Raw genomic sequence first — 26,680 nt, forward strand, 5'->3', positions numbered from 1 at the left:
GAATTCCTCCATTAACCTAGCACCATCTACAAGAGGTGTCATGTCAAAACTAACTACATTGCTTAGGTGGTGTGGTGTGGTGTGGTGTGGTGTGGATCCTCCCCCACACACCTTTGAGCAATGTAGCTAGGTTGAACCAGGTTTTTAGCATAGCCCAGGTCTCAGTCACAATTCAGTCACTGCAAGAGATTAAGTGATCCAATTGCAACTGAGGCTATTTTACCACTTTTTTTTTTTTAAATGTTTATGAGACACGGCCACTTGCAGTGTTCTATAAAGCATTTACTAGAATATTTCAGTTAACACAGCATTTTATCGGTCAACCTGAGTGACATTTTATTCACATCACAAGCATTACACAGTCTGTAAACTGTACATCTGCAATTTGGTTTGCATAATCACTGCAAACAGGCTATAGCTGGGTATTTACCCTAACTCATTATACTCTTGTAAACTTGCCACCTATGGCGATTTATGTTTCACCTCAATTAATGCAAAGATATTCCACCTCCATCGCGATAGTTGTGAAGAACACTCTCTGCTCTCCTCTGCGGACAGAGCAAAGAAGGAATACAGATAGCAGGCAGCGAAAGGATGCTAGTTTTATTCTTTCAAAAATCATGCATCTTTGGTGCTCAGAAGAGTACCTCCAACTCAATTAGTTACTTTTGTCTTTTATAAAAGGACATCAAAATATCCCGTGTGGAATGGTTCAGAGTCATGTGTCAGTGAACGCAATATGTCTAGATATTCAGAGGGATAGTTACAGAACCTCATCCCACCTCCCCAGATCCAATTCACATGTGTAGTTAAAGAAAGGCAAGTGTATTAGGTGCCTATGCCACCACTTCTAGTTCAGCAGAGAAATCAGGCGATTGTCTAGTATTTCTCCTGCCAACGAGCAGAATGCTAGAAAAAACCACAAGTCTGAAACAGTTTAACACAGGACAAAAAAGGCACATTTTAATATGTACAGCAATGCATTTGGGCTATAAATGTACCCAACACAACTGAAAAAAAAATCCAATTTAACGTATGCTTTTATAATTGTTCAATTGAATCAGCCTCATTCCTAGCCACCTACCTTTCTGCATCTCTGAATGCTGCTATATACACACACAATTAGTCATGAATGTTCATTTAGGCTCCCATGTTCAAGTAATAAAATTCAAACTTGCATAGCATCTTACGCCACTCAGCCATAAACAGGTAAGATTGCATATTAGCTTGAGTAGCCATCTCTTTCAATTCAGCCAGTTTTAGCTAGCCACCATTTTTATCCTTGAGACAGAATGTTTCCTAAGTTACCTACCCTGAGGGATGCCACAAACTTCAAAATGAACTTTTTGCTGTTAAGGTACTTTTCAACCAGAAATTTAGAATGTTGTCAAGAACAGTTTTAAAAACGTAATACTGTTTATTTTGCTTCAAAAAACATTTCAGCATTCTAAACATACAAAAAAAAACCAACATAACGTTGCAAATTTGTTTAAGTACAGAGTGTTTTTGAACTTCGATTGCTGCACTTGCTCTTCACTCCGTTGACAATGAAGAGAGGTCTACAGTTTCAGTTTAAAAAACTACCGCACTTAACTAAAAAAAACCCATACACTTCTCATGCCAGCTGAACCCCCTTCCACAAACTAAGAATGGCAGCAGAATGCTAATTTCACTATATACAGAAAGACAACTTTAAGCTAAATGGACGCCCACTGTAGTGTAAATAGATCTACCCTCACAGTGCATGCTTTGGGCCATGGCACCCTATGGAAGGTACAGCCTTCCAAAGTAATCACCCCTCCCTCAAGGCATCACAACTCTAAGCATGTACCACAAGAATTTGTCTAGTTTTTACAAACTATAGATATGTACAGTTTATAACCCAGGATTTTCTAGCCAATAACCATATAGTAACACCACCTTACAAATTAAAAAAATGCTTGAAACATTTTTAAATGCTTTGTTACACCAACAGCAAAGTGCACAGAGTGAGGAGAACACTAGAGCGCCTTTTCATTTTAAAAATGTTTGGAAATATGTACAACTTTGATACAGTTTCAGGGTGCTCACTACACCCATGGCCACTTCATGTAAACCAGTTACAATTTCTAGAGCACTTTTAGAAACTACAATGTGATCAGAATCCGAATTTTGTAAATTAAGCCTAATGAGGGCAACAGCACCGTCTCAAATAAGAGGTGCTTCATTTATGGTGTTTCCCCTACTCTATGGTATTCACAGACAAATATTGTACAGTTTTATTCATCATCCTCATCTTCTTCATCCTCCTCTTCATCATCCTCATCCTCTTCATCTTCTTCCTCTACCTTTTTCCGAGCAGCTTTGGCTGCTGCACCCTTTGCACCATCAAACTTTCCTTTAGACTTGTAGTCTGCAACATCCTGCAAAGTCAAGAGGATGTCTTAATTTGCTATGTTTATTGCTTAGAAGTGTAGAGAGATGCTAGCTTTCAGCAGCCTTCTCCCCAAGGGAAAGGCTGCTAGAGCTACAGTTTATGGGCTTGTGACTACCAAAGTGTACCTGAGTAGTCTAAGCATTAAGTTTGCATCCTGGGTTCATAATTAAAAAAAAACAACTGTAAGAAACATTCACTTTCAGAAGTTAGAAATGTTTATGTAATTTTATAGTGCTATTAAAAAGAAAGCAAGAAAAACTGGTTTCTTCAGCAAAGCCAAAACTTCACTTCATAAGGGGAGGTGACGGGGATCTACCATGTATCCCAGGGAGCAAGAGACTTGCCTGAAGTTTCCCAAAGGGTAAATTCAGTCATTATATGGAAGTTTAAGTGTACTATATATGTATCCAGCATACTATGTCTTGCTACTAACCAGTCTCCAGATGTTACAGAAGCCTTATAAACATGCCCCCTGTGTAATATGGATCTCTTCATTAAAACTAAGTGTTTATGCCCACATCAGCTCTAATGTTACTAAGACGCTCAAGCTACAACCTAGCCTTACCTTTTCATATTTCTCCTTCAGTTTAGCTGCCTTATTATTGTAAGGCTGCTTTTCACCATCACTGAGGTTGTTCCACATTTCACCAAGTTTCTTTGCTACATCCCCAATAGATATGCCAGGATTTGTGGATTTGATCTTGGGACGGAATTCTGAACAGAACAGGAAGAAGCCAGACCTTGGAGAAAAGTTTCATATTAAAATGAGCATCTCAGAATCTGAAAATTAGAACTGGGCAAGACTTCCAGCTCTTTCAACCATCAATTCACCCAAATGATTCACAAGACTGGAGACTATCAACAGCTAGTGTCTCTGAGTAAGGGGGAGAAGAGTTTAAAACAAAAGACAAGAGATATTTGGGTCTGATTATGGACCAGGCTTGCAAAGCATATAATGGGGGGGTGCAGGGAGAAGAGGGGGGAAAAGTTGGAAAAATGTGCAAGATTTTAAATTTGCATTATTTGAGGCAGAGTGTTTTAGATGCCAATTTGTCACTTCCTTCCTCTTATTACTTTAGATTTAGTTGATAGAAGATGAGAGTTTTGCAACTGTCCAGCTATTTTACTCACGTTATTTAGTGCTCCGCAAGTTGATGATTTCAGCTGTCAGAAAGTTTATAAACGGGTACTAATAAACCTATTTCATGTGATCACAATTCTAGTAGTGATCGGGTGTTCAATTTTCATCTAGAGAAAGCTGCAACCGCAACAGCTAACTTTGAGTTGAGCTATTCATATGTAACAGCACTGTGAGAAAGTTACTTACGGTGGCCGTTTTGGGGCATTAGGATCCTTCTTCTTCTTGCCACCCTTAGCTGGTCCATAATCCTTCATTTCCCGATCATATCGTACCTTGTCGGCTTTTGCCATTTCATCAAATTTGGACTTCTCTTTGCCTGACATGGTCTGAAAGAAGACACACAGTAGATGAGCACTCAAGTTAGTGAGTTTCCCTTTTCAGTTGGAGGTACGTACTTTGTCTTCACTGGACTGAGGCCACCTTGGACGACAAGGGTTCACATCAAAGCACAGTCCCAAATGGCAGTCTCAGGAAGGGCCAATAATTGAATTGGCCTAAAGCCTCCTCCTTCTACAGTTAGGCTATTAAAATAGCAGGAGGTGGCCTCTTGGTAGAGGTGTGCAGGAAAAGAAAGGAAGCGTGTATGGTGGAGAGAGAACCTAAGTTTCCAATGCAGTCTAAACTTTTCCGATCCCTAGAAATCAGAGACAAAATTAAGAATGGGATATAGGTTGGAAAGAAAGTCAATCCCTGATTTAAACAAGTGTCACAAGAAGTTACCATTCTAGAAAGACAGCTGTCACTTTAAGAAAATAGTGAATTGAAGTACCTTCCACCTTTCTGAGCACTTCTTGGAAAACTCTGCAAAGTTGACTGGAACCTCTGGGTTCTTCTTCTTATGTTCTTCACGGCATGTCTGCACAAAGAAGGCATAAGCAGACATCTTGCCCTTAGGCTTCTTCGGGTCACCTTTAGCCATCTTGTCTCTGTAAGGAGGAGAAAAAGATAATAGAACAGTTTATATCTGTGATTTAAGTAAACACTCGGGTTGAATATGGACAGAAGTAAGTGGTGCTGCCTCAAGAGCTGGGTCACAGATGTAAGTAGTATGTCATTATAGAGAGATTAAAATGTTTAATAATTTGTCTTTTTTTTATAATTTTATTTATAAATATACATAAAATTTGTTTGAGTTGGCAGCCACATTAGAGTTTGAACAAACTGCATAATGCCAGTTCAAGAGTTATTCCTTCAGGAGAGCTAGAGTTCACATGTAAGTAGCTGTCACCCAACAGGTAAGGTTCCACTGATTTTCCCCCGGTATAAATGCAATAATTGTGGTTACAAAGGTGTGCAAATAAAGGCCAGTTTCAAACACAATATCACCTGCCAACCTCTGCAAGACTAGAAGGATTTGCTTTTGCTCCACCAAGTGATGTGGTTTAGAGGTGTCATGGTCAGCGCAAGGATGTGATTATGCTAACTTTTGGGTGGTGTTTAAAAAAAAAAAAGATTAATTTTTCCAACCTCCTGCAGTAATATTTTTCATGTGCAGCCTTTTAAAAGTTTGAAATTTTTATTTTTATTGGATTAACATTAATATTTAATTGTGCATCCTAATACCACATGGGCAATAAAAGTGGATTTCCAGAATCATTCCCACCTCTGCCCCCCCCAATCCTGTAAATTGCTAGACATTTTCATCCCCTCCAAACAAACACCTAAAAAAAAAAAAAAAGTGTGTGTGGTGGAGGAATACTGTTTCAGTCACATATTAAGAGGCAGCAAATCTGTTTGCAAAGTTTCAGATTAAAAGGCAGGGTTGTTTTATGTTTTTACTCCCCCTTCTTTGCTTCCCGCCATCTTCCCCCCCCCCCTTTGCCAAGGTCACAGCAAAAATAGAGAGACCCCCCCTTTCTGCATATTGCCCAGGGCAAGGGGCATTCGCGCTGCTGCGAATAGGGCCAGTGCAGCCTGGATGTGCCCAGCTCAGCAGCGCGCTCCTTTGCCTGAGACTCCAGTGGAAGGAGGGGAGAGAGGGGAGGAAAAAAAAAAAAAACGACAGGTCACCAAGACACCAATAATTCATCTTCCATTTTGTGAAATGCTTCTTCATGAAAGAAAGTGCCCCTGAAATGAGCCCCTGTGCTGGCCTGGGGGGTGGCCCCGGGCGGGGGGCACAGCCTGGCAGGGCTGGGGCAGAGTCTGGGGCTCTCGCCCGTGCCATAGGAGGATCTATAGCCTTGGTGCTAGGCAGGGATATAGAGAAGTGGTTGCTGTTCTCCTCGCCCAGAGCCGGCTCCATTCGCTAAAATGGCTTCTCTAAGGCAGTGAGGCTGCTATGCCTAACAAAGCCGCACACCCTCCTCTGCCCAACTAACGCCTCTCCGCGGGGGCTCCCGGGCCCCCAGCCCCCCACGAACCACCCCGCGCCCTAGAAAAACCTCCGCTCTGTCCTGCCTGGGGGGCCGGGTGGGCGTGGGGGCCGGGGCAAGGGCAGGAGAGGGGAGTTAAAGCGCCACCCCCCCTCCTCCCATGTCCCTGCCTAGCGCAATACTCTGTATAACAAAGACTCCCGTGCAGCCATTACAGCCCAGGCTGCGCTCAGCCGCGCCGAGGGGGAAAAGTGCAAAAAGCCCCCAAACGACGCCCAGCCACCCCGCCAAGCACAAGGGGCGATAGGGAAAAAGGAACCGGGGCGAAAGCGAAAGGTCTGGGCGCTCTGCGGGGCTCCTGAGCGGAGATTTCCCCCGCCTAGATCCCCCCTCCCGATCGCTGTGCTGCTTACACGTCTTTCTTCCTTAGCCGGAGCTCTCAAGCGCCAGCCATATTAAAGCCCACAGCAGAGGGAAAGCGGCGCAAGAAAGAGGCGGTTTGGGGCTTCAGCCAGGGCACCGGGGCACGAAACCCACCTCGCCGGGCAGGGGAAGAGAAGCTAGAAGGGAAGCGAATGAATCGGGGGAGCGGGGCTAGCGGGATCGCGAGTAAAAAACTGCTTCTCCGGGGCACACGGGCGCAGCGCGCAGGGTTTATCCCTGTCAGATGCTAAAGCGACAGCCATATTAATGCAGAGTAGACAGCGGGCACAGCACTGCGCACGGCCGGCAACTTCCACCGCCGGCAGCCCCGCGGATCCCACCCGGGGCAGCGGCAGAGACGCGCCGCGCCGCGCATTTTCCCAGTCACTTTAAGAGTGGAAAAAAAAAATCCCTGCCCGGGCGGGGGAGCCCAAAGTCAGCCCCGGTGCAGTCCCTGCACCAGCCCCATCGCTCCGGGCAGCGCGACACGGGGAAACGCTCCGCACTTCGCGCGCCTAGCGGGATACTCCGCGGAGTATGGGCACCCCTGCGGGAGGGGGGATCCGGGAGAGAAGAGGGGATTTGGGGAGGGTGCTGCGCCCCTCTCCCCGGTAGCTCCCCAGCACAGCTGGAGCGGCACCCAGCAGCTGGACCCAGCAGCATTCCTTGCCGTGGGAGCCGCGGAGCGGAGAGACGGGGGAAGGGGGAAAAGTTTTTTAATAAAGCAGGGGAGGGGGGAAAGCCCGCGGAGAGGGAAGGGAGAGAGAAAAGGGAGCGGAGGAGGAAGAGAAAAGGGGGATCGGGCGCGGGGGGGAGGGGCGAGGGCAGCCGCCCCCCGAAAAGTTGCCCGTCGGAGCCGCGGCGGAGCCGAACGTACCTGTATTGTTCGCTAGTCTGGGCAGTAGCTGGAGCGCAGGGCACGACGCTGGGCTCAGCACTGCTCGGCTCAGCCTCGCGTTGGCTGCCTCCGAGAGCGGCCTGATTGGCTGCCGGGCTCCGCCGTTTAAAAGAACCTCCTCGCCCCGCCATTGGAAGGGACGCTCATGAATATGAATCACGGCCGGGCGCCGATTGGCCGGCGCCGGCCCAGGTCATTCATTCAAAAGAACACCCGCCTGGGGAAGGGGAGCCGGGCGCTGGGGGAAAGTTTGCAGCGTGAGCGAGGGTGGGCTGCGGCTGCTGGCCGGGCCAGTCTCCGGGCCCACGCTTCTGCCTCGGCCACATCTGCGGGACTATGGGCTCTACTCCGCTCTCCTGGGCGCCTGGCCCCGCTCCGCTCACCCGGCCCCTGTCCACACGTCCAGGGGCTGTTTAAAGCGTGCTCCCACCCGCCGGGCAGTCCTGCTTTCGGGGCAGGTGTCAAACGCCAGCCGCAGGCTCAGGGCAGTGCCAGGCAGCGAAAAAGCCGGAGCTGGGGGTTAATCCGATCCTCAGAGAACTAAGGGGAAACCCAGCGTGGTTTCAAATAAATAATACTCACGTTGTGTGCTAAGGATCACTGACTCCATTCACTTCACAGAAGACATGCCCTTAATGAGTCTGCTCCCCTCCCTGCACAAAGTCTGAGATCGCTACGTTCGAGGGGAATCGATATGGAGCGGATCAAAAGGGGGGGGGAGGGTCTGGAAAGACAAGATTGCAGAGGCAAAACTCCATGCCACAGGAAAAGGGGCTTTTCGTTGCAGTGAGATCTTTACCCGCCACTGGGATGAGTGAAATACAGCAACTGGTGGGTTTAACAGCTGGGAGGAGCTCATTCTTTATTTGGACACAATGTACATTTTATACACGGAGCACACATTTGAAAATGAGATTGGACAGGAGAGAATAGCAAATTACTAAATTTAGTAAGAAATAAAGAATTCAAAAGGGAAGATGAGAGAAATTAAGAGAAGAGGAAATAGAGACCAGAGGTAGGAGCTCTCAAATAAAAATAGGATAGTGTAGAAAAGAGAACAGAAAAGGCATTTCAGGGAACAGGACGGAAACAACTGGCCTATAATAGACATTTAATGGTAATTTCTGCCCCAAACCAGTAAAGGCCTGATTCTGATTTCAATGAGTCTATGTGCAGAAGAATTAGTTACTACCCACTGTAAACAGTAACAGAACTGGGGGTCCAGAATAAACTCTGATGGCACTCATAAATAATAGAGAAAGGAACAAAAAAAAACCCTATGAGTTTCATCTAAATTATTCATATTACTTAGAAAAATAAACAAACAAAAAAACAAAGAATCCAAAAACTAGAACTAGATCTGCTTCCACAGTTTGTTCTGTATAAAATATTCTGGGATTTAGCTTTCATTATTGGAGCATGTTGTATTTTATGAAACATGTAGATAGCAACTTCCAGCTGAGCAATCTTAACACAGCTCTGTGATTCAGACAGGAAAAGTACCTCCTTTTTAGCTCACCTGAAAGAGTTTTCCTACAGAGCATCTGCCAAATGGTTAAACTGGGTACTAGTGGCCTACCGCAAGTTGGCTGGGTGAGAAAACAGATCTGTTATTTTAAGGCTGGAGTGGTATGACTCAGAAACCACTACATACAATACACTTACAGTGGTTTTATGTGAGTGTCAAAATAAAAAATAATTGATGGGATAGATGGATGGTCTTTGGGAATGGCCCTGTTTCCCCACTCTTTCCCCAACATCCCCTTTTAAAGATCCACTATAACCTCAGAATTACAAACACCAGAGTTAGGAACTGACCGGTCAACTACACACCTCATTTGGAACTGGAAGTATGCAATTACGCAGCAGCAGAGACAAAAAAAAAAGCAAATACAGTACAGTACTGTGTTAAACGTAAACTACTAAAAAAAAAAAGGGGAAAGTTTTTGGGTTTTTTTAAAAAAAGATTTGACAAGATAAGGAAACTTCCTATGTTTCATTTAAAGATAGTTAAAAGCAGCATTTTTCTTCTGCATAGTAAAGCTTCAATTCTGTCAATGTTCAATTGTAAACTTTTGAAAGAATAACTAACGTTTTGTTCAGCATTATGAATATTTCAGAGTTACAAACAACCTCCGTTCTTGAGATGGTCGTAACTCTGAGGTTCTACTGTAGTTTAACTGGTGTTATAAGCAAGGACAATAGAAATCAGAGAATTTTAGCAAAATCTTCACAGAATTTCTCTCAAAACCTGCTAAATTCCATTAAAGATTTTGGCCAAAATTCTGCTTTGATTTCTCATTCAATTTTGGCTTTAATTGGCCCTTGCCCTATTTCTGTGTTTTAAAACCAAAGAGCATAAGTCAAGGGAAATGGATCCATTCATAAATGTTAATGAGGCTACTCAAGTGACCATATTTTGGAGAAACCTCACAATATAAGGCAAACAGCACTACCACCGCAGAATCCCTGTCTAGCTGACAACACTATAAGCAGCACTTTCACCTATTGTTAGAGATAGTTACCGGCATCTCAAAACATTTTAATAATTAAGTCTTGGTTATGACAACATGAAGCTGTGGGATTTGTGTTTTGAATTTTCATGCCACGCTTTATTCCCTTTCTCACTGCCAAGGCCAGAACAGGCTGGGAGTAATATGGAAGCAGTATGAGGAGGCCTTGCTGGGAGGGCACAACTAACTTCTCTGACATGACCTCTATAGCCAACCAAGGAGCAGCACTGATAAATCTCCAAAGAGCCCATCCCATACCAAGGAAAGTCACCACCAGGGAAGAATCAGAGGCAAGCAAGTTTGTCCTAAAGACCCTGGGAAAACTTTAACAGCAGGTGTTTGGTGAGTTTGGGATGCAGGGGGCGGTCTTGACAGCAGAGGGTGGGTGGGTTTTAGGGCTTTGTCCTAGGGCTTGCAGCAGGGTTTTGAAAATAGCAGGCTTGTCTCCAACAGTAGAAGGATTAGGCAGGATTAGAGGGGAATTGGGTTGAGTGATCCTGGATGCAGATCACTGAGGCTGCAGATTACAGAGTACCGAAGGGTTACTCACTGATCTCCTGCCCTTCCTCTGATACTATATAGACATCCTGAGGCCTCTTCTCAACTAAATGAAAAGGTTAGGGCCCAGTTGGCTGCCAACCTATTGAGCCAACAGGAATCTGGGAACTGCCAGGTCCCAGACTTGGTTAGATCACGCAACACCAGGACTTGGGATGCCCAACTCATTTGGCACATAATGGTAGATGCCAGCAAGTGGTTCACAGTAAAGTATAAATATCTATAAAGGTAAGGAGAGGGGCATATGATTATATTGAAAATATGGCAAACCCAGGACTTTTCTAATAAACAGAGGCATCTGCTTGCCCTATGAAGGGGTGAGGAAATCCTTGGAGGTGAAAAGCTCAACTACCTGATAAAACATTAGCAGACACGACTCTACTAAGAGTATTGACAACAAAAAAGAGTTGGCATTTAGGGGTCTGTCTTCACTGCACAGGTAACCAGAGTGACTGGTATCTGGATCTCATCACCTGGGATAGGCTAACCCAGGTGAGACTGTTCTGTATCCTCACTGTTTCTGCATTCGCACATGTAGTCTCTGGGCACATATCCCATGGTTCTTTGTGGTGAAACACTATACGATTCTTTCCCAGCCAGTTATGTCAACTTCAGGTGACTTGGAGGGAACTGTGGGAAGGCCCTCCAACCCATACTCACCCTGGTTAGGTAAGCTAGCCCAGGGTTAAAGGCTTAACTTAAAGCACTTACAAACTCAAGTACAAGGATTTTCTGTGGTGGTAGGACAGTGGTAAGGGGGATTTGGACTAACACTCAGTTTAAACTTTGCAGTGAACACATATTTAAGAGTAGGTGGTTCAAAGACTCAGCTTTGTGCAACTCTGGTCCTGTCGAGCAGAATTAGGCCAAAGCAGAGCACTTTTGAAACTCCCATCCTGAACTGTTAACTTTGATTCCTTCAGATGATGCAGAAGTACTTGTAAACAGCCTTTAACAACAGCAGCAAATGAAGTGTTCATTGACCCTGTTCATTTCAATAGCATATTAACTCAAAAATTCAGTTACGGCAGTTTAGGGTGGGATTTTTCAAAAGCACTCAGCTCTGGCCTAACTGGGCTCCCATGGAAGTCAATGGACTCCTGAGTTAACATGCTAGTGCAATGAATTGAAACAATTAACACATCTCTTGCTGCTGCTGTTTAAGGCTGATTATAGGCAACCCAGTATCACTTCCCACTCTAAAGGCCTTCTTTGCAACTTCAATGCCTTAAAACTTGTTTTTTAATTTGAAAGCTCTAATTCTGTAGAAAACAGGATTCCAAAGATCCATGTACAGGCTTTAATTTATTGCAATATGTGGAAATTCCATACACACTGATTTGGTGTCTGTGGTTTTGAGGCTGAATTCCAACCCAAGTAACTATAGTATCTCAGCCAGTGAGACTATTTCCACTTTAACCTATAAAACAAAAGAGTTATCTTAAATACATGCTGAAAACAGACAATGCAATTTGCAATGGTATTTAAAGAGCATGCCTGTCCCTGCAAGTTCAGAGAGCCAGAGGTTACTATGATCCTAATTTAACTCTATGGGAAACTTAATGTTGCACCAATTAAATATTAGTCCAACTGAATAGATGTCCCTGAGTCCCCTATTCTGATAGTTTTTGTAGTGACTGCAGGTCCCAATATATAAACACTTCTGCATTAGCCCCATTTGCACTTAGAAGTAATTATTGTCAAATGTATTTAACTGGGGGGGGTGGAAAGAAAAATATACACATTTAATCAACAGGCAGATTAGGCAGCAGTTCAAACCCTTCCTCCAGCATAAATGCAGGGGGGAGATGAGAGTAAACAGAAGCTGACACTTGTATTTATATATAGGTATAGGTTGATTTCACCATTTGTTTTTCTCTGCCACTTTCTCCCTAGTCATGTCTGATTTTTCTTTTGCTCTTTATTTAGCTCAGTTTCACATCCCCAGCATGGATTTCCACTCCATCCCCAGCATGGTTCTTTATCCATATACATTGTCCTGCTCCTGTCCTCCCCTCCCTCTTGGTTCCCCATCTCCCTCTTTCTCAAGCAGGCCCTTCTCCTGTGACTCTACTGCTTTCAGATTTCTTATGTCCCGCTATCCAGTTCCACCTACCATTTCCAGGAGTCATTGGAAGCTTCTGGTTCCAATACTCTATCCCTTCTTTTTATGGGACATTATCTAAAACATTCTGGATCAAAATCCTATGCTGGTGGAAATGGACGAAACTCCATTGAAGTCAGTAGAGCTCTGACCATTAACACTAACAGCAAACAGAGAGACAAGTTCTCTGCATGATCAAAAATTGAGAAAAGAACCATGTAACACAAATTAAATAAATTTTAAAAATCCATGCCATTTTTCACTTCTTTAAATAATATGTAGACCCTTGAAGGAAAAGGGAGGATATGACCAGCAGAAATAACCTTTGCAATTTCCCATAGATTTGTATTATGCTAGGATCCAGTCCTAATGCAAGTCTAAAAGCGAAAACTAAAATATCAAGGTTTCCATGCATTTTAATTAGTATGGTAATCCAGACCATATTCAATTCTAATAATAGTCCTTATGATCTAGCTACTATATCAGATCAAGGTTCATAGCTTCCAATATTACAAGGAAATACATTGGTATCATCTGTCTGTACCCTATAGTATATTTCTTCTCTCTGTACATTGTCTCAATGGCTCCTGTGTACTCTGTGGCATAACCTGAGTGTACATCTTTTGCACCACAGGGATGTACTATAATGAACACAACCAGCAACCCACAGTGGGGCCATCTCAAAAGCTTTGTACAGATTAGCATCCAGAAATTCAGGTGTTTATAGGAAGGTTATCCAGACATTTAAACTAACAGATTAAGGTTCGTATTAGAAGCAGACTCAAAGAACAGATCCAAACCTAATGTAACTCTACTAGACATCCAATAATACAATACCCGTACAGTAGTCCAGACCCTATGAGCAAATTGAAAATAATCCATAAATTAACTGTAAATTGTAGACTACAAGTAATCCACAAAGCAGTAGTTCTCATCACGTCAGGGCCTGCCTAACCAGTAATTAATCATGATGGGAGTTGTGTAGACTGAGCTAAAGGTCAGCTATCACAGATCAATGTCATTCAGAAGTAAATTCCCCAATGAAAATAAATGATAAAGGGACTTTTGCAATTTAAAAAAGACTTGCAGATAAAATCACATTTTTCCAAGTTATTGTATGAAACAATCCATACTATAAATACAACTGTGTTGAAGACTCCATGACAATACAGTTGACAACTCATTTGGTTACAAGACAGCTGTAGTTTGTAGTGTAGACAAAACCTGAGGTGTGTTCCCTAGCCATGCTAACGTCTGGGGCACCTAGTCTCTCCCTGTCAAATTAAAAACATTACATATGGCAACAAATAACCAGTCATCAGTAGACCCACCATAGCATCCATGAACACTTCCCCCCAACAGGTAGCATATACTAATGCTCTGCAGCATCAAGTTATCAGCCTTAAAGGATAGAGAGGGAGAAGCCAATCAGTAGGCTAAATTACAGGAGATTTCAAAGTTAGTGGAAAGCCTGGACAAAGACAATTGGGTTCTAAGTGCTGGCTCCTGCACCCAGCCATGTCAATGGAACTTTCTCATTGGGATTTCATTGGTTGATGGATCAATCCCCCTAAAGGTAACCAGCTTTAGACACGTTTGAGAGAATTCCAGAAGAAAGGCACTGGCTACTAAGAATAGCCAGTCTCCACTGGCTTTCAGCAGAAGTGTTTGGTCAAACTACATAAATCATTAGTCCATTATCATAGTTATAAGTGGTTCCTGAGCACCCTCTTTGCTGGTTTTGCTCCACAGTTCACCATGGTTGACAGATGACTTGTGCTGGATGATGTATACAGAGAAATGGCAAGAATGATCATGGCAGAAGTCTAGGGCAGTGGTTCTCAAACTTGGGCCACCATTTGTTCAGGGAAAGCCTCTGGTGGGCCAGCCTAGTTTGTTTACCTGACGCGTCTTCAGGTTCAGTCGATCGCGGCTCCCACTGGCCGCAGTTCGCCGCTCCAGGCCAATGGGGGCTGCAGGAAGGGTGGCCAGCACGTCCCTCGGTCTGTGCCGCTTCCCGCAGCCCCCATTGGCCTGGAGTGGTGAACCGCGGCCAGTGGGAGCCGCGATCAGCCGAACCTGCAGATGCGGCAGGTAAATAAACTGTCTCGGCCCGCCAGGGGCTTTCCCTGAACAAGCAGCAGCCCTAGTTTGAGAACTACTGGTCTAGAGGAGGATCCGATTAGCTGCAGCGTGTAACCTCAGCTACCTTTGATATCTCTAACCATGAAGTTTTGTTGGGATTTCTTCAGTAACTAACAAGAACGGACAGGATTGCTCTTGAATGGTTCCATTGGGAGCCATTTTGGGAGATCCAAAGGGTGGTTTGGGACAATTATTCTGTCCCCAAAGCTCTCTCTTATAGGATTTGGTATAATCACCTTTTCTGTTCAGCATTGATAACAGGCTGTTAGGAGAGTTAGTGAGGGAACATGGGTTGCAATATGTTCAGTATGCCGAGGATACTCCACCACAGTGGATCTGACTGGTGCAGAGGAACCAATAACCCAGAATCAGAGTGTGGGTGGTGCTGAGTTGGCTCAGACTTAATTCAGATAAGACTGAAGTTCAAGTGGTATTAGGGGAAACAATCAGAAGTGACAAAGGAAATAGCCATACCTTTAGTTGGGGCAGTGCACCTGCCATTCACAGATCAGATTTGATTCCTGGAGTTTCAATATAGGATCAGATGTTATTAGATGATCAAACAGTTGTACCCAGAGAGGTTCTTTTTTCCCCTCCTTGAACATCTGGCCGGAAGAATGTGGCATTTTTCCTTTGGTGTAGACCTGGCTACCATCATCCACACCTTTTTCACATCAAAACTGGACTGATGTAATGCACTGCACATGGGGATTGCGCCTTGGGATCACTTGGAGGTGCAAGCTAGTGCAGAAAGTGCATCATACAAGAAGCTGTAACACTGATGCCTCTGGGTGCTGCACTCTCTCATGATAGGTTTCTGGACGGAGTTCAAGGATCTATTCTTATCCCTGAATAGTTTGGAACCCATCACCTGAAGGACTGCCTCTCTCGCTGGGCCATACTGACATAGCTGAGATCGTTGGAGGCCCTACAAGCTAGAGCAGGTGTTCTTCATGAGGAGACTTGACTCTGGAATTCTGTTCCTTCCTTGATTTGTTAACTTTCTGAGCACACTGAAAGACTTATCTTTCCTAGCAGGCATTTTAGGGCAGTTGCATGTCCGTTGGTGAGGGGACTGGAGCCTGTACGATGATTTAGGTGGGGCCTCATGACATGTTTGGGTACAGTAGCTCTAGTTATATGTGTGATACTTCATTAGACACTTTGCAACTGGAAAAAACTGATGAGTTGGAGAACTGTAGATTTTTAATTGTGTGTTTTAAATATCGGGAGGGGCTTAGAAAATAGGACAAAATATCCTTAATTAAATAATAAACGCTACCAATAAACTTTGCACATTTCTAAGGAATAAAGCATGGCCATTAGTATATTTTGCCCAGTGGTGCTGCTTCCCCCTACTTGATCATGAGACAGCATTTTTGCCTAAATGGGAAAATAAATTGTTAAATCAAATCACTCATTTCTTCTCCAAGCTGTCACGTGTCCCCCTGGTGCTGGGATTATATCACAGACTAAATGGGGAGGGGACCCTTGTTAAAACACTGGCAGCACATTGCAGGGTGGGGCAGAGCTTCAGCTGGGCTGGAAAGGAAGAGGAGAAAGGGAGTAAGGGGAAAAGGAAGTACTGAGGATAGGAATCACCAGCTGTATAGATTTGGAGTCGGGGGTTAATCCAGATTGGAGTATGATGTGTAATTCAGAGGAAACAAGCAGAGCTGGAATCAGGTTAGGGTCCTGGTCAACAGTTAGAATTCTATTCCTTTTCTCTAAATGGTGTCACTCATTCACCACAGGCTACAATTCTTCAGAATTTGCATAAAATTGTTAGTAGTTTTCCAAGTCTTGTAAATTCCATGATAGGCCTGTGTATAGGAACAGCACCTGACTAAGAATGAGTGCTGCATCCTGGTCTACCACCAGATAACTGGGGCAAAAATGAATCAGCAGGATGGTCAAGAAGAGGGTAAGTAATAATGAATGCAGGATTGGGGCCTAAACACATACAGATGTATTTTTGGACATCATATTTTCATTATTTCTTTTCACAAAAACAACATTAGATACAACTGTGTACAATGACAATATATTTAACATGAATGGCTGTCAAATATTTCCAATGTTTAAAAAAAAAAAAAAAAAAAAAAGATAGGGGTATTTCGAAATTTGGTCATTTAGCATACTAAGAGGAGGGCTCACGAGCCAGCAAGCCAAAATCTTTAACCAGGTTCTTTGAATATTAATCTGATCTATCCTGAATAAGCAAAAAGTTACGTTCTATGTAGTATGTTAACATTTTATTGTAACTTTGCATTAAAAAAAGGTTAAAAAACCTAGGGATTTTTCCCCACAGCTATTCACAATGATCACAGACCAAAATTCAGCAAGGAGGAAGGTTTTTCAACATTTTGCTTCCCTGGGAAATATATGTGATGTTATATGGAAATGACAAAATTATTTGGTCTCACTGTGAACATGGCAGTCTTGGGCTGTAGCTCATCTCTTTCATTCTTTTTCTGCCTCTCCATCAGCATTTTTGTTTTCCACTCGGTTACATATACAACTGTCCCTGGTTGTCATATGCTGGACATTATTGTTATACCCTGGGATTTATTGCCAGCCACAAAATCAGCTGGCAAGGGGTTAAAGGAGGGAGAGATTTCATAGAATCATAGAATATCAGGGTTGGCAGGGACCTTAGGAGGTCATCTAGTCCATCTCCCTGTTCAAAGCAGGACCACTCCCCAGGCAGGAACTCTCACAGTGGAACATTAACAGCTTCCCTTTTGGATACACCTTCATTGCCAAAAAGCAAAGGTGTTCTTTTACAGCGAGATAACCAATGCACGTTAGCTATCTCCTTGTAAAGTCCTAGAGAAGACAAGGGCCTGTAGTTTTTACCACAAGTTGGCTAGGCAAGGTCAAGCCTGGGTGGGAAGTGTAGTGTTGACTTCACCTAGCTACACTGCAGCAAAAACTGCCTGTGCCTTTTCTTTTACAGCGAGGTAGCTAGCACAGTGAAACCCACCCACCACCACCTGTTTTGGCAAGGCAGACATAGCCTCAGGCTTTGTCTAGACTGGGAAAAGCAGTCAAGTTTAGGTCAACCATAGCTAGCTCATGTGACCTATCCTAAATTCAACCTTTTTTCCCTTCTAAAGGCCTTGGGCTCTTATCCTTTAAGCCCAGGGGGGTCAAATTTCCAACCTATAGGTCAGATGCAGCCCACCTACAAATTCATCCATCCCTAACACCATTGTAACATTCCTCAGAATTTAAGCTTTTCGGTTCAAGAAATTAAGCTTCCAGCTCCTCTTTTTGTGAAGACAACGTACTGTCTGATCCTTTCAGTGCTGCCCTCAGGAGTCTTTGGCAACAACCTGATCACTTTAAAAAAGGTGAACTTCTTCATTCAGCTCCATGGGTGATAACTTTGAAGCCCAATGATATATACAGGGCAGCAGACTGAGAGACTGTGTAGGATCACTCTGGATGCTAAAACCCAGGGTAAGATTTGGTGCAATTACTGCCCTGAATCCAGTTAGCGCCCATCAACATATTAAGAGGAAACTAGAGAGCTAGGACAGAGGAGATCCTACAGGTGAGGCCTAAGAATGGTGACTTTTGGAGCAGAAGTTTAGGCCGAGGTTTACGTTATGTTATTGTTTCTGGGTTAACGAGGGGTTATGTGTGATGAGTTTTGACAGAGAACACAAACTCTGGTGTCCAAAGACTCAACTCACTCACAATGACAACACTATTAACTAAATCACTGCAGAGCCAGGCCGAAAATACAGAACAGACTGCACTGCACTTTTGTCAGTGAGGGCTATGAAAAAACACCCCCCTGACCAACAAAAGTTTTACTGACAAAAAGCACCAGTGTGGACAGTGCTTTGTCCGCCACTTGTTGGGGGTGGTTTTATTTTGCGGGCAGGAGAGTTCTTTTCTGCCAGCAAAGAGCATCTAAATGGAAGATCTTACAGCAGCAGTAAGGTACACAGTGTAGGCATAGTCTTTAACTATAATTCACTACTGCTATATTCCTAGCTAGAAGATAACCCTCCCCAGCTTCACCTATTCAGAACTACTGAGCATTTCACACGTGCATAGTACCCTGCACTATTCTATTTCTGCTTTGCTTTGTCTGTTGGGAGCCAGATCTTTTTCTCATTGACTTGCCACTGATTTCAATGAGAGCAGGATCAGGCACCTAGTGTGTGTGTGTGTGTGTGTGTGTCATATACATACTTTATCACGTACATACAACTCAGTTACTCACACCGTTACTGAATGTAAAAGCACACGTGCACAAACAAATACAAGCCTGATGTTCCAAAAGTCTAAATGCAGAGTAATGCAGTGGCCTTTAATCTCTGGCGATGTTTTAACAACCTGTTCAAGGTCTGTGCTCCTTGTGAAAAAATAATTCATACAAGCGTCACCACATCTGATGCAGTTGGCAGTCTTTGTTCAAAACAGTTACAGTACTAAGTACAAAATTAATCACGTAGACACAGGTTTATGCTGACTTTTATCTGGAAAACGGTGGCTTTGTCAAACACAGGATAAAGAAGATGGAGACGCATTCGTAGAGAAGACTAGAGGTGAGCCTGCATGGTTTCTGTCTCAGCCTGAACTTGAGCAGATGGCTTAATTTACCCCAGTATTATAATGCCCAGTCTCATTGCAGTTGTACTGTATCCCACCTGGTATTTTGTGTGCAGCTGGGAATGGCAAGCTAAAGTCTCATTCCTCTACGGTGAGATGACAGGTTTGGGGGCCCCACCTGTGAGCCTTGACCCTTATTTACTAGAAACGTCTCAAAGGAAGGCTGTGGGATTTTTTCTCCATGACTGCATCGTCCAGGCCAAAACACAGGGGGACCCTGCATGGCCATCTGAGGCATCCCGTGCTGCGTTGAGCTAAAGAGCTGGGATTATTTATTGAGGCTGCTTGTGTCCAGCAGCCTCAGTAAATAATCACCTCTGTATTCATTCCGAGTCCTGTCTTTTCCTTCACGTGAGGAACAGGTGGATGCTTCAGTCCCCTTCTTCCTTTTATCCAACCAGGAGGATCCACTCCTCCTTTTTCCCCCCCACCACTCGAACGCCTCTCGTCTGCCTGCTAGCTTCCCCCCCCCCCCAATAAATTACTTTATTGATGCTGCACCCAGGCCCAGAGCTGTGGCCACTGAGGGGGCACCACACAACTTCCATGTCCCAAGCATTAGCTATGCTGCTGCTTCTCACACAGCCGTTCTCCTAGCAAAGGTCCCAGCTGCCACTGCCAGCCAGGAGCCTATAACACCTGGGTCCCCCTACTCCAGCCACAGCCCCATCTACCTCACCGGGAGCAGGATTTGGCCTATTTATAGGGAAAAGTTTAATTGTCTAGTCTAGAGGAAATCTATTAAAATAAACCTAGAGCAGATTAATGCTGCTCCCTTGTTATTCCTCCTCCGGTATGTTTTAGGTAAGGGTATTTTCATAGGCTCTTATGGACCCTTTCCTCAGTTGGCTGCAGTTTACACACACATTTGCTGAGGTTGTTGTAGGCAGGGAGAGAGGTGCAGAGGTGGCACACCATTCATCTGAAAAGCTCCCTGAAACCTGCAGTCAGGCCCTGGCTGGCATCAGGGGAATCCTATGATCAGCCAGTTGCTTGAAGAGTCCGAGACTTGAGGAATTCTCGTCCTGTTTAAAAATCACCTAAAGGAACAGCTCAGAAGTGCCTAACATGGCGTACAGTGTAGGAGCCAATTCCTGCAGGAGCCTTGAAAGTGAATGATTTTGCACAATAGCAACTACAGGAAAGATCTGGCTGTGCAGGCGTGTTGAGTAAGAGCTAAAGGACGTTTTCAGGCACTAAGTCACTGAAACGTTATCGCCACTGGCTGGCTACTGGCCAGGTTTCGCACAGGGCAGGTGCTGAAGTAAGAGAGAGGAGAGATAAAACCAACCAGATATGCAACCCTCTGAGAGGCCAGTTTTCATAGGACAAATTAGCAAAATGCAGTTCAGCTTGTATGGTACTCTTTAAAATGAGAGACGTCAACAGAAACCACTTAGGAAGCTGCTTTACAAACTTCTCTTTAGCCTCAGTTGTTTTCAGTGTATCAATACCTGTTGCTTGTTTCACTTGGATGGGATTTGCAAAGCACCAAAGTGATTTAGGAGCACAAGTCCCACTGAAAGTCAATGGGATTTATGCTTTTAAATCTCTCCGCTATTTTTTAACCACCATCCCACCCCCAGTTACTCCTAAATAAACTGCCACATCCCGTTGTCACTCCCACCACCTCTCCTACTCCGCAGTCTTCTAGTGACAACATTACATGCCTCCTCCTGTTAAACAGACACCACTATTTGATCAGCAGCGGAAGAGCAAGTGTATCACTCCACATGCCTGCATTAGGGATTTTTGTGCCAATGCAGTAGCACAGATGCGAACCCCCAGAGCAGATGTGCGGCACAAGTGTAAAGTGGGGACTGCAGTGCGGGGGACTTGCATCCCAGGTTTTAGACAAGCCCGTAGGTAACGTAACGGGCCTCTCCCACTTGCAGGGGAAACTTTCTATTTCTAGGCTATGTTTATATTGTCCGTCTCTTTTCCTTCATATAGGCACAAGTTTTCAAACAAAGCAGCAGATGACAATAAAATTGCAACCACTCTCCTTTCCTTGTAGTTTTGAAATCCCAAGGTAAGGACCACAATGCTGTGCAGTGCTGCCAACAGATCAGAAGGCACAGACGACCCAAAGTCGCCTAGTTCTGCTAGTCATGTGGCCCCCAGAGAGTTTAGTACTGCTAGTACCACCCATGGGCCCCTTTACCCTTCACAAGAACGGACTGCCTGGTCAATGGAGAAGAAGAATTAACTCATTGGAGGAGAAAGAATACACAATGTTATTTGCATATTTAAGCAGGTCAGGCTGCAGGTCACATCTATGTTTTCAGACAGACCCCAAAGCTGGTCTTCTCTCTCCCTTTTCCTTTCTCCTTTTCCTCACTGACACATCCCTGACAGTGTTGCTGTTTGCTCAGCTCTCTATTAACACTCCATCAGACCCTCTTTTGTCACGGGAGTCCTGCTGCTGTCACACTCCCTGCAAATGCCCAGTTCCAACTGTTCTCCAAATTGTCACAGATGCTTCTGGTTCCAATATTTGCCCCTCTCCCTGACCCCAGAACTTTCTGCCTGACTATAAGGGGAGCTTAAAGAGGCTCTGTGCATGGCACTTTGCAGCCATCAATACTGTGGGTGAAGGACCTGATCCTCAAATTTTTATACCAGAAAAATTCCCCAGGACTGTTCTTGTTTTACCAGAGGTATCAGATGAATGTAAAGGAAACCTCCTCCTACATTTGACAGTGTGGCTGGATATGTGGATTAGACAATCAGTCTCTTCGGTGGAGGAAAGCGAAGCAGGATTTTCCATTGCCATAACAAAGAAGTTGGACAATTGCTCCCTCTACTTCAACGAAGGGATCGACACAAAAGAAATGCCAATGTTCTATTTTTGTAGATGCAAGAAGTTCTATTGCAACGGGGCAAATGGATCAATCCAGGCCAGCCGACAGCAATTCCAGGCCCCAGGGCAGAACAGTCAATGGGCCCCCTAGAAAGGGATGGCTGAGGTTTATTATGACACTACTGCTGCACCTGTGCTGGCTGGTGCCCAACGAGCTGCCAGCTGCGCTGCTGGGCACGCTCTTCCGGCACAGCCACATGCCCACCCAGCTGCCTTCACCGCCGCCAGTTCCACCCCGCACGTGCCTAGGAGCCCTGCGGTCTGCCCAGGCAATTTGAAAGGGCCCGAGGCTCCCGGCCACCGCTACCACGGCGGCAGAAGCCGGGGCCCCCCAGGCCTTTAAAAAATCACCTGGACCCCATGGCAATTGCCCCCTTTGCCCCCCCGCTTCCCCATTGGTGGCCTGGATTAATCTGTGAAGAATGACTTAACTAGAATACATTGGGGCCAAGAATTTAGCAAGGTTCAAAAAGAATGGAACATTCCTATAGATAACTTATAACTGTATATTCTTGTTAATGCCAACAAAAAATTAAAACATAAGAATGATCTTACGTTGTCAGACCAATGGCCCATCTAGCCCAGTTTCTGGTCTTCTGACAGCGGCCAATGCCATTTGTTTCAGAGGGCATGAACAGAACAGGGCAATGATTGAGTTATACATCCCCTGTCATCCAGTCCCCGCTTCTGGCAATGAGAACTTTAGGGACACCCAGAGCATAGGGTTGCATCCTTGACCATCTTGGCTAACGGCCATTGATGGACCCGCCCTCCATTCTGGAAGGGATATTAAACCTCATACTAAAGAGTTAAGTAAATCTCTAATCATTGGAGATTAAGATGAAATCTAATGTAGGGGGCAGATTACCCCACACCTGCCTACTACCGGGTTCATTCTACGGTGCCAGTCACTGTCAGACATGGTACTGGGCTAGAAGGCTCTCAGATCTGAGCCAGTCTGGCAATGTTTATAGCTGAAGAGCATTGTGAAAGCCTGAACCATTTATCCACCACCAAAGCAACTAGGTCCATAGGTTTCCTTTGGTACTGCAGGTGCTGTCATCTCGACTGGTTACATGATAGATGTCCACGACATTGTACATTAAACAGGAGTATCTAGTGTGATTACACAGGGCTGTTGTATCAAGGGCAGGCATCTGAGCAAACAACGCAGCTGACTATGAACTGCATATATGATGTAGGTGAAGTTTCATGCCCCTGCTTCACCAGGGTCACTGAATAATTGCTCCTTTCATACCAAACGCTGTTTTCACAGGCTTTGATCACATCATCAAATCAAGCATCAGAATGTAGCAAGGAAGTTAGAGGTTCTCTTTGCTATTAGTGATTATAACAAGGGTTGCCAATAGCAGATGCCATAATTAGAAACTGCATTTCAGTCTTATTCTCCCTTTTCAGCTGCTCAGAATTTCCTTTTAGGCTGAAATGTTCAATGTTGGTCTTAGCTCAAAGATGATTTATTCTCCCCCACACAAAGTTTGAGCAAATTCGAAAGTTTGAGAAAAATATTTAAGGTCAGCTGGTTTTTGAGTTTTGGGAACATAAACATTCAGATATTTCCCCCTTACCCTCTCTGATCCCACATGTTCCAGGCAGAAATTTTACACTTGCATACTAGTAACTCAAATGGCTGCAATTATAAACTTCAAATCTTCTCACTGAGACTTACAAAACAAGCCCAGTTTAAAAAAAAGATTGGTTCAGAGTATTTAAAGATGAGTTTTGTTAAAGGGATTTCAAATAATGGTTCCTCCCCCCATCACTATAAGTCTTTTGGGACATATTTTTAAAGATAGCTGAAATCAGGTGGCCTCAGTTAAAGATGTATTTGTTTGCTTCAAAAGCAAAATAGGTCTGATGCTCAGAGATTACAAGGAACTGCAGCTGGGCTGTAATTAAAGGAACTTTTGAGCTCATCTAAACAAAATCATCAGAAGCCTGTCAGCTGAACAGCTCCATTTGAAGGCATTTCGGAACTGGCTTGTATGCTCTGAAAATGGGATAGCTCTGAGCTTTATATTTTCCCTCTTAAAATTAAAATTAATGTGAATGCAGTGATGAGTGTAAGAAACACAGCACCCAGAAGTGGTAGAGAATGTTCTCTCCCACAAGGTTAACTCAGACAACTTGCACAAGTACCGTGGTTTTTATTCCTTTTTTCCTTGTCAAATGCAGAACTGGCCCTGCAGATTAGCTGCAAAACTGGGATTGATAAATCACATTTTCTCAAAGTACAGGGGTTCTCTCTTCTGAGGCTCTGGTTTGGCTCATTATTATAGACAAGTTTGGATCCACATATTCCAAAGTTTGGGGCCATTCAGATCCTGTATTTTCATTTGGTCCCATCTCTAGTAAACCTAGATGTATTAGGTTTATAATGAATGGTTGCTATAAAATATATTGTCTGCACAACTTCGCCCAGCTAACATTGTGAATAAACTTTAAGCATTGGACTTTCCAGATTTCAAATGCTCAGTGTTAGTAAACATTACAGCTGAGAAATTAATTTTTGCAATTTACTCACACACACAATATTACGTCTGTTGCTGCTTCCAGCTTATGGAGCTCCAACTGGCATCTTACATGTATATATTTCCAACATGTATCCTTTGACAACTAGGGACCACTAAACAAAAATAGAACAGAACTGACACAAAACATCAGATAAGAAAGTGATCTAATCAAGAAGTACCAAAAATTGCCTTGAATTAGACACCATTCAGTTAAAACCTTACTGCATCAGAAAGCTCTTACCTGAGTGTGCACTCGAGCTCACCAAAGTTTGCCACTGGGGAAGCAGGTGAGAGCCTTCAACTGAGAATTCTCCAACAATCAATATCAAAAGTACCCGAGCAGATGTCAATAGTCCCAATGGGACATCCCTAAGAGACTACATGGTAGACCATTCGCTGCTTTAATTATCATAACTATTACCTTGAATTACACCTGGAAGCAAAGAGGTAGCCAATATAGAGCACTAATGTTATATGTTATGGTTACACTATTACTTGCACCTCTTAGTTACACTAGTTACACAGCAGAGTAATTCCACTGACTTCAAAGGAGTTATTCCTGATTTATACCAGTGAGAGAGAATCAGGCCCTGTATCTTTACCTCATGAAACACAAGTCCTGCTCTCATCTTCCTCATACTGCATGTAGCTTTGTTCCAGTCAAGTTGACAGAATTACATCGCTTCTTCATCCTAAAACTTTGGTCAATTATTTGTTGTTGTAATTCCCTACTTTCCCCTCCAGAATAAATGGGATTTTCTCACTTTAAATATATTGCCAATGTGTTACATGTCCTGCAGCATTTGCAGTCCTATCTGGAGTGTTTGTTTATGGTACCATAATTAAGTGCTATCTGGATTGTAGGAGAGATCCATAACTCACCACTGCTCGAGAGAATATTATTTTCCTTTCCCGTCAATATAAAATGTTGATTTTGTTAGTAAATATGCTGTAAGAGAAGGGGAGAAATGCAGTTGGTTCCCTAGCAACCAACTACCTTGTAAGCGATAGGCTATTAGGAGAGTTGGGCGTTAATTGTTCTAAGTGCTGCTTGTGTTCCTGGGTGGGAGTCAGAAGGAAGATTATGAGGAACAACTGGGTGGATAAAGACAACTGGTCCCCAGTGGCTGAGTGTGAAAGACAAGGCCAGAGGGAACCTCAAAATCAGCATTAAGGGAGAAAAATAAGTGGAATCCTGTCCCTGTGCTTGCAAACATTCCTGTGTGGACTCTGACAGAGCTCAGAAATGTTTCTCCAGGTCTGACAGGTTTTATGAGGGATTTTGAGAATTCAGCACCTCCAGCATGTTTAGGAGTTTTCCTACAACTTCTCATCCCCGCCTTGATTTCTTTCTGACTCACACCCAGTGCTGGTGGCTGCCTACACTGTGCAGTTCCCCTTCTGCTCTTGGCCCTGAGGTCCCACTGTGCTGCCTCCAGTAGATCCTGTCTGAAAACCTTTATTCAATAGGAGGGTCAAGAATGCCTGCACTTCAGAAGTTGCCCCTGCATCACTGTACAAGTCTTCCTTCTCCAGAAGGGGCTTGGACCACTAGTGGAGCCCTTAGTGCCCATTTCTTTAACATTCACCTTCTCTCGTACATTTGTGTCTTTAGATATTAGCATATGTTACAAAACAGCCCTGTTGCCCTGCTTAGCTTCTGCAGCTTTTCAGATTATTTGCACAGCACAGCACGGACATCTCACCCACTACTCTCCTGCCTGCATGTGAATATTACATTCAGTGCCGTCTGCTGAGAAGTTTGTGCAATTAATTACCCTAAAAGGCAGCATAGATTCCACAACACATCTGTGTGCTGCTACACAAACCCCAGAGGAGCCCATAAACACCTGCAAACTGCACTTTGGGGCTGTGAAAGCCGAGCCTGAAGTGCCCCTCTCCTGGAGGCCTCCAAGGATGAAGATGTTGGTTGGTTTTCTTCCATTTCTCCTTCTATTTTCCTCTACTAATTTGAGTCAGAGTACTGGCTAGATAGATGACTGGTATTCTAACAGTACTCACCATCTTAAGCCACAAAAAGCAACCACAAAAGCCCCCAGAGGGAAGTTCCTTGTTTCAATCCCTTTTTCCCCATTCCTTCCCTTGTTTAAGTTTACCTGGTTCTGGTGGCTGATAGCATC

General features: G+C 44.1%; 1 protein-coding gene and 1 long non-coding RNA gene across 3 annotated transcripts; one reads left to right on the forward strand and one right to left on the reverse strand.

Moving 5' to 3' along the window:
• Positions 1–936: 936 nt before the first annotated feature.
• On the reverse strand, positions 937–26,680 carry HMGB3 (high mobility group box 3). 2 transcript variants are annotated; one of them, XM_039487285.1, is made up of 5 exons: positions 26,657–26,680; positions 4,327–4,483; positions 3,744–3,883; positions 2,982–3,156; positions 937–2,402 (listed from the first exon to the last, which is right to left on the reverse strand). In XM_039487285.1, exons 1-5 carry the CDS (start codon positions 26,677–26,679, stop codon positions 2,259–2,261), a joined length of 639 nt encoding a protein of 212 aa, XP_039343219.1. In that variant the 5' UTR covers position 26,680; the 3' UTR covers positions 937–2,258. The 2 variants fall into 2 exon arrangements, with proteins under 2 accessions (XP_039343219.1, XP_039343218.1); XM_039487284.1 differs by lacking the exon at positions 26,657–26,680 and adding an exon at positions 7,173–7,297.
• On the forward strand, positions 7,251–21,728 carry LOC120371502. The gene is made up of 3 exons (XR_005584407.1): positions 7,251–8,024; positions 9,829–10,048; positions 21,096–21,728. It is a non-coding gene; the product is annotated as an uncharacterized LOC120371502 (long non-coding RNA).

The sequence above is a fragment of the Mauremys reevesii genome, linkage group 9, assembly GCF_016161935.1.
Source record: "Mauremys reevesii isolate NIE-2019 linkage group 9, ASM1616193v1, whole genome shotgun sequence".
Lineage (NCBI taxonomy): Eukaryota > Metazoa > Chordata > Testudines > Geoemydidae > Mauremys > Mauremys reevesii.